Raw genomic sequence first — 8,512 nt, 5'->3', positions numbered from 1 at the left:
ATTATTTGGCCCACATGCTCTTAATCCATTGTTCATTGGTTGTTGAGCCATTTACAAATGGGAACATTACTAAAAAATGGAGGGAGTAAATGTTTCTATTGGCATCACCAAGATTAAGTAGCCTAATGAACACGGCCAAAAAACAAAAAAGGTTTTCATTAATTCCCTTAGTTCATTCAAAAACATAGACAACAGAATACCAGGGTTGTTTCATTATGACAGCAATCTAGGTTGTATGAACTCATTGTAATTTCATGCTTCCAAAAGCCTGAATTCCATACCAGGGTTGATTTTAACGAATAACAATATATATAACAACAATCTTGTTTAGCCAACGCTATCAACTCTCATCTCATGCATGATGCATCTTCTTAGCACATGAATTAATATCAGAATATAATTAAAGCTAGCTTTGCCTGCTGACAGACAACAAAGCCTGACATCTAGTATCTAAACAATATGTATGTATAATAAGCCTAGCAAACAGTTAAATGAAGTAAACCTCCTGAGTATTGAACATAACATACTATGTCTAGAATACTACTTGCAGAAACGGTGAACCAGTGCTCTATTGAGTAGCAATGCTAGAGAATACAAGCCCAGTCTATACTAGTTATTTGAAACTAAAACCAACAGCTACATGAAAGTATTTTTTAAGAGGTTCTAAATGCACATGAAACTAAAATGCAATCTTCCAATCTTCTAGAAATGGCTTGCAGTAACTCTCGCTCTGGGAATCTTAAAACTTCTGGAATGAGTAATACTCTGCAACTATGGCAAGGCTACCTGGATTGACTAACGTGAGTAGGGGTGGTAACGACTACTGCTGCTAGAACCTGCCCTACCTCCATACATTCCACCAGACCCACCATACATTCCTCCAGCCCCACTATAAGCACCGCTACCGGAACCATAGCTAGAACCACCATATCCACCGTCACTGCCCCTCAACATACCTAGGCCACTACCATACCCCCCACCACCTAAAGCTCCACCATATGAGCTATAGCGCCCAGGGTAGCCATATGAGGAATCACCACGAAATCCTCCATAACCACCGGCTCCACCAAATGGACCATAGCCTCCTCCAAAATCACCACCCCCATAGCCACTGTAATCGCCATACCTAGAAGACATTGTTCCTCCAAAGCTCCTATATGATGCAGGACTATACCCACTTCCAAAGCCACTATATGGCTCGGGATAACCTCTGTAATTATCACCAAATGTGCGTGCCCTAGAGTTACTACTGAATGCAGGACCTGAAGCTGGGTTTGAGGTTTTCTTTGGTTCAGCCTTCTTGATCTCAACCTACAACAAATAATTATGTCAACCTATGGTTCTTTAACACCTGAGATTTTTGCTAGAGTTAGCAACCTGCGATGCCTCTAATGATGTGCGGTGGAGCCAACCACATACATTTTCAATATTAAAAAACATAAAACAATAAGAAAATACTTCATCTCCACAGGAATACAGTAAACTGAAACATAATTCATATGATCCTATAACAAATGCGCTGGAAAATTTAGAACTCATTGTAATTAAAAGCAGGTGAACTAAGCTTAAACTCACCCTTGTACCATTTAAATCAATCATATTTCCATCAGCCAGAACCTCATCAACTACTCTTTCATTGTCAAACACGACAAAGCCAAATCCTCTAGAACGCTTGGTAGCATGGTCAAGTATAATTTCATGCTCCACAACCTTGCCAAACTTGGAGAAGAAGTTCTTCAGCTCATCTATCCAAACAACAGATAACCGGAAAGTTAGACTAACTACTTCAGGGTTAAAAGACCACCGGTTCACGCAGATTAGTGATAAGTAACTTAGAATAAAAAATAATTATGAGAGGGTTCATGAGCAGACCTCCAGTCAAAGCTGTAGGGATCCCACCAACAAAAATCTTCTTTGTCTTGAAATCATTGGTTTGAGCTGCGCCTTTAGGAATAGTTCTTTTAATTTCGACCTGATCACAAGAAAAAGGGCACCTGTCAGATTCAAAACAGGAGATTTTGTCGTAGCAGCCCAATTACACAACGATTGTTTCTTCAGTTTTATCAAAACATAACCATAAATAGATAAGGGCAGTGAAGTCGGGAAGAGCAAATCATCAAAGTTACCAAGCAACAATGCATAATACACTCGCTTTATATACAGCCAACTACTAAACCCAGAAAAACCCAAGAGCATAATATAAAATCCAAAAATCATCTCAAAAAGTGAACTTAAATTAGTCAAACCCATAACCAGATTCTTTCCTAATAAAAACAAATTGATAGCCAACATAATTACCTGCTTGTCATTAATAATATGATCTTCCTTAATAACAATGTCAACAACAGAGGGATCGGCGTAAGTGATGAAGCCAAAACCCCTTGGTCTACCTGACATCCTATCTTTCATAATCACTGAATCTACTACTTCTCCATACTTGCCAAAATACTTGGTAAATGCATCTACATATAATATATACGGAGTATTACATAATTAGACACAAAGAAAAAAAAAAAAAAATTGTATGGAAGATTAGATTATCGTAGATTATCAACTCACCTAATGTGGTTTCCTTGGCTAAACCTCCGATGAATATTTTGCTGCCAAAAACAATTGAAATCGTAAAAAACAAAATTAGTAACTAATTAAAAGAATAAAGATCTCGATAAAGGAGCGAGAAAATACCCAGGGCTAGCACCATCCACTTCGTTAATTCCGGATCTCTTTGGAACCATGCTGGAGATTTCGATACGATAATCAATCAATTATATAATTAGAAAAAGGATAAATTTAGGGTTCGTCTGCAAAATTAGGGTTTGTTTCAATTTAATCGTATGGCAGGGAAGAGGGCCTGTTGGAGAAAACAAAATATTTATCTTCCGACTTTATTTTTTTTTTGGTGTAAACCGGGGTGTCCACCGTCGACAACAGAGTATAATCCCCTCGCCGCGCGTGCTCTCACGAAGAGGTAAACAGCTGGCCAAAGAGTTTGCTCCATTCTCATGGGCAGGGATCGAACCCCTGACCTCATGGTTAAGGGATGAGGTGAGCAACCACCACACCAAACACATTTGGTTATCTTCCGACTTTATTTATACCGTATATTTACGTGCACAAATCATCGTCCCGTGGAACTTTCTCGACCCACCTTCCGACTCTACACAAAATATAGATGGCTAATAGGGCGGCTCAGCTTGACCGCAACTCCTGGTCCATGACCCGCAAAGCCATCCACCCCGAGCCAAGTCATGCTTGATGGGCTTAGCAAAAAAATCCGATTATTTAAACTGATTAAATATCTGATACAAATCCGATTTCAAATTTTCACTTCCTAACTAGAGTTGATCATGGGACAGGGCCGAGATGATAAAAATGGCCCACATGTGCGGGTTGAGCCGGGCCGGGCCAAATGAGATGGCCTATTTAGCGAGCCCAAGCCCGACCCTTATGGGCTAAATCGGGCTTATATGGGCTTTTCGGGCCCTAAAATTTACGACTTACCGAACGAGATAAGTAGTATAATACCTTCAACTTGTACTTTAAATGTGCACTTAGTATAAAAAATCGTACAAAGTATGATGAAATACATATGAATTAATCTCCAAAAAATAGAATAAAAGACAATCATCGACACATTATAATGCTTAATCATATAGTAGATATGATTTATGTTACGTGAACATTGCTTTTAAATCTCAATAAATATATACATGAGTTTATAAGGAATTATATATAAAATTTACACTACTTAAACAAATTTTATAAGAAAAACATTCCTTATTGAATAAATATGGGTCGGGCTGGGCCAAAATTTGGGCCAAAATAAAAGGCCCAAGCCCTTCAAAAAGCGGGTTGGGTCAGGCCAGGCCAATGGGCTTGGGCCATTTGATCACCTCTATTCCTAACCCTACCTAACTACTTTGCACTTTTGCAATCAACATTCATCTCTTTTTCTTTATCTACTTTATTTCACTTAATTTCTACTTCACTATCTTATCTACACGAATCTCCATCATTGTCATCCTTATTTTCACCTTATTTCATATTCATCTTCTCAATAGCTTGGACATTTTTTCCTCTTTTTATTTTAGGATTATTTTATGGGAATACTTTTAACTATTAGGGTGTTTCTCAAAATATTCTAAACTTTATTTTAACTACCAATCAAACCAACAAGTACACCCGTTCTCTTATAATAGAATTGTGCAAACACTTTGTTCAAGTTGTCACCCATGATAGCTTTGCGAGTACGTAGGCAGTTTGTACAAACACTTTGTTCAAGTGCAGCCACACCATAAAAAAAAAACAATAACAACAAAAAATTGCTCCTGACCCGCAAGAAATTAAACTTTGCATGGCTAAAATTACAATCAACCGTCAACTAAGTTTGTAAAGTCCAAGATCGTGTTGATTCATGACGAGTTCCGCTTCTGCCGAGACTTCACACCCTTTGCTTTACGGTTAGCCTTGCGAAGATCACAAAAGTTGAAGGACCTTCAAAAAACGGTCATCGTTCGACATGATGAAGTAGCATTGTGACTTGACATTTGGTGGCTCGTACTCTCTAATGGTCGACGGGTGTGCTCATTGCATGGTAACTCCAAAGAGAGACCGAAATGACACAGTGCGGAGTAGAACACGATCTCTCTTTCATTCAACGAGTTAGCATGTCAATTCTTCTAGGAGAACTGAAATCATCCTACTCGGAGTAGCTCGCAGTTTTTTGTCTCTTGCACCTCCCGCAGTTGACGGGCTAGGTTCATTGCATAATTACTCAAAAGAGAGGCGCGATGACCCAAACGAGTTCACCCTGTCGCGATGACCCAGTCATACGGGTTCACCCTGTCGCGATGACCCAACCAGATGGGTTGACCCTGGCAAATAACAAGTTTTCATGCACCCTGTCACGATGACCCAAGATGGGTTCACCCTGACAAATAATAAATCTTCACGCACCCTGTCGCGATGACCCAAAATGGGTTTACCCTGACAAATAATAAGTCTTCACGCACCCCGTCGTGATGACCCAAAACGGGTTCATCCTGACGCACCTTATCGCGATGACCCAAAACGGGTTCACCCTAACAAATCAATTGAAGATCAAAATGACCCGTCTGGAATAATATAATATCTCCGATGACGGTTGGAGCGAACATGTGACGGAAGATATAAAGAGAGTCGCGATAACCCAAACGGGTTTACCCTAACAACTCAACTCAATTGAAAATTGGAATTACTTGTCTTACATAATAAATCTTCAGCGGTTGATAAATAAATTGCATTGTTGGCCAATAAGATAGGAATATAAGACCTGCATGAAATTGTAACAAAAAGGCATACAAGCAAAAAGATGGGACAAGATACACTCAATATAATTAAATAGTGGGTACATAAACATTAAAAAAATAAAATATGAACTCATCGAATGAAAAACTCTCGCAGTAGAAGATGGGGCACAAAGTATTTAATTCATACCCATATCATGCTCTACTTATTGTCATAAGACGGTTTTTGTACGCTTCGTTTAAGCGAACTATATAAAAGATGGAGTACTCTGTAATTCCATGGCTGACACTGTAAGACATCCCCACGACATCAAAGACCTTACATCGTCGTCAACAAGTCACCGGACTGTCAAAAGAGATGAAGTGTGTAGTATGGCTGTAACCATCTGTCCAAATAGGGTTAGTCCTTCAAAAGTGATACGAAAAAAAAAAAACCTCGCAACCCTTGGATGAAGGCGAATCTTCGTTCAACATTATGATAAAGAGGATGACCTCTTGCTGCCAACAATGAAAGGCCTGCCGCCTAATCTTTTTAAATCAACAATCGATAAAAAATATGATAAGTACGGAGTATTAGACATTAACAGGCTAAGACCGGTCGATTTACATACGATAAAGCAAGATAATCATGGCGTGATGTCAAAGATTGGAGAAAATAGAAGATAATTCAATGCCCTGGTGGTTCGATTTTAACTAACACTGCAAAATTCGGGAACGAGGAGATACCTGGCTGTCTAAGAAAAAAAATAACATTCCCATCCAAATTAGTGTTGATTCTGTCACGTTTTAATCCAAACAGATGCTCAAACGGTCGGATAATTACAAAGGTTGAAGTTTACTTCTTATGTGAACTTGTGAATAAAATTCTTAAGTTATTTACAAGATAATGAAGTGAGAAATCAGTACCTTTATATCCCTTTGTTCCAAAGTTAAAGACAGAGATCAGGAAAGGACCATAAACGACAAGTTTAACTGAAACAGAGTAGGACAGTTCAATATCAGCTACTTCAAGATTATATCTTTGTTTTGTGCTCAAAGACATGGGAAATCAGCAAAGAACGTAACTACATTAAGATTTGAACAGAAAAATATGAAGAAGAAGAAGAAGACCCTTACCAAAGGCGACACATTCCTCCGAACAGCGCATGGAAGAGTAAAGTGCACCGAATTGCTAAATCCCGCACACATTTTTACTATATCCCGCACACTTTGTCCTACTATTCCTTTACTACCCTTCTTTAAAAAAAAAAAATCAAACACATACCCTCCAATCTCATGCCGAGCACCCATTCCCCATCCTTGACCACCCATATCCAAACCACGACGACCACTTGTGCTGTTGAACCACCCTGTGCCGTCGAACATAAGCCGTCCACCACCCATATCGAGTTAAAATCGATCACCAACAACCGTCGACCACCCTCATCCCTTCCCCCGTGCCGTCGACCCGTCCCTGCGCCATCGACCAAACCCACTGTGGTTGACCCATCCCTACCGTGGATCCAACGATCTTGTCTCCTTCCCCTTTCTCCGTTCCTCAACACCCACGAACGTCCATCGCCGTCCGTCGCCGACGACCTAATAACCTTCCTCTTTCCGCCATGGTTTGTTTATGGGGTGGTGAGTGGGGCGGCTCGGGCGGATTTCTAGGGTTTTTATTATTGGGATTTCTTGGGTTTTTGATTATTTGTCCCCTCTTTGTGTTTGAGAAATGAGAGGGGTAAATGCGGAAAAAGATGGAAAAAGTGTGTTGGATGTAGTAATATGCGTGTTGGATTTAGCACGTCCCTTACTATATTTGAATATAATGACAACTTAGCAAATTAAATTACTCGTCAACGTTATTTACGTTAAGTTGTGAAATTGTCATGATGACGTAAGCACATGTAACAGGTGCATGTCGACTTCCAAGTCAAACAAAAATCCATCCACCAACTCTAAAAAAATGACAGGATGACGTTAAAAAAACCCTTACAACGAGTTTGGGTATGCCTCGACTTCCAAGTCAAGCACAAATTCACCAATTAACCCTTACAACGAGTTTAGATTAGGAGTAGATTAGACTTAATCTTTCCCCAATTAATGTAATCTTTCCTTAATTACTCTTCAAATACTTCTAGATCTAGCATTGCTCTTGGATTTCCTTGAGTTTATGCTTGAAGATTAGTGACAAGTCTTCATCTTTATTCAAGATTTCCTTCTTTTTATTGTTCAATTAGTTGGTATTAATTCTCAATCTTCCTTTAGTTACTTATTAATCCTTTGTTGATTACTTCACTTTATCATTATGTTTATGCTTGTTAAGATGTTTGACATCATTTATGACATGTTAATCATGATGACTTGTGAGTAGTCTCTTAACTAGGGTTAGTGAGGAATTAGAGGAGTAATTATGGGATAAATCCATGCCTAATGAGTTCATATGAACCATTGTTTATTGTGTTTTCAACTTATGCACATGTTACGTTTGATGAAATGTTTGATTGGCAACCTAGCATAATTCTCTACCTTTTAAACAAGACTTGTTAGGCATAAATTAACTCAAGGATTGTGAAGCCATGCATAAAGTTGAATAAGGATATCCAAGTCGATGTAGGCAACTCGACTCTGAGACCTAAGTTGACCTAGGAATTGTAAGACATAAATAAACTCATTTCAAACACAACTCTAATCATTTATGTAACTCTTTTATGTGATTTTACCCTGTTTTCCCTATGATCCCTTGACACCCTAGTCCTCTTTATTATTTGTTTGCATCTTTACTTTTATTGCTTGTTTTACCTTCCGTTGTTATTTCTTGCTTTTCATTAACTTAGACCATCAACCCAATTTAATTGTGACAACCCAATGCAACTACAATTAGATTGAACAATTTGAATACTCCCGTCCTTTGGGTTCGACCCTGACTTACTTGCTATACTAAGTTGGATATAAATGTGTTTGATAGGGGACAATGACCCGCTCATTAAGGTCCATCTCGACGAGCACCGCATGTCCAACATATTGCCATAAGCCTATTCCATATTCTAGTTGCGGGTTTTTATTCGATTGGGTTAATTAATTAACTGAATTGGCTGACGTTTTGAAGAAAGAAATAGATGAGGAAAAGACTCTCATTTATACTCAATGATTTTTCTAAGTACATTATAATAGAGACCGTATATATTCCCAACGGTTTTTTTTAATATATGCCGTTAGGGCACATACTAATAACTCAAATAAAGAAA

At 38.7% G+C, this 8,512-nt stretch overlaps 1 protein-coding gene across 1 annotated transcript; it reads right to left on the bottom strand.

The window, feature by feature from the left end:
• Positions 1–492: 492 nt before the first annotated feature.
• On the bottom strand, positions 493–2,859 carry LOC141642766 (uncharacterized). Its single transcript, XM_074451692.1, has 6 exons — positions 2,686–2,859; positions 2,560–2,600; positions 2,299–2,462; positions 1,873–1,972; positions 1,576–1,745; positions 493–1,311 (listed from the first exon to the last, which is right to left on the bottom strand). The coding sequence occupies exons 1-6, from the start codon at positions 2,733–2,735 to the stop codon at positions 796–798; spliced, it is 1,041 nt and encodes a 346-aa protein (XP_074307793.1). The 5' UTR covers positions 2,736–2,859; the 3' UTR covers positions 493–795.
• Positions 2,860–8,512: the final 5,653 nt, after the last annotated feature.

This window comes from Silene latifolia, chromosome 2, assembly GCF_048544455.1.
Source record: "Silene latifolia isolate original U9 population chromosome 2, ASM4854445v1, whole genome shotgun sequence".
Lineage (NCBI taxonomy): Eukaryota > Viridiplantae > Streptophyta > Magnoliopsida > Caryophyllales > Caryophyllaceae > Silene > Silene latifolia.
This window is presented reverse-complemented; position numbering and strand designations above follow the sequence as displayed.

Bases quoted from the DNA above. Each gene is read 5' to 3' on its own strand.
- LOC141642766 (XM_074451692.1), bottom strand. From the start codon at position 2,735: ATGGTTCCAAAGAGATCCGGAATTAACGAAGTGGATGGTGCTAGCCCT. The intron at 2,601-2,685 runs GTATTTTCTCGC...TGTTTTTGGCAG, and splicing joins GTGGATGGTGCTAGCCCTGG to CAAAATATTCATCGGAGGTT. The intron at 1,312-1,575 runs GTGAGTTTAAGC...TATTTGTTGTAG, and splicing joins TTGATTTAAATGGTACAAGG to GTTGAGATCAAGAAGGCTGA.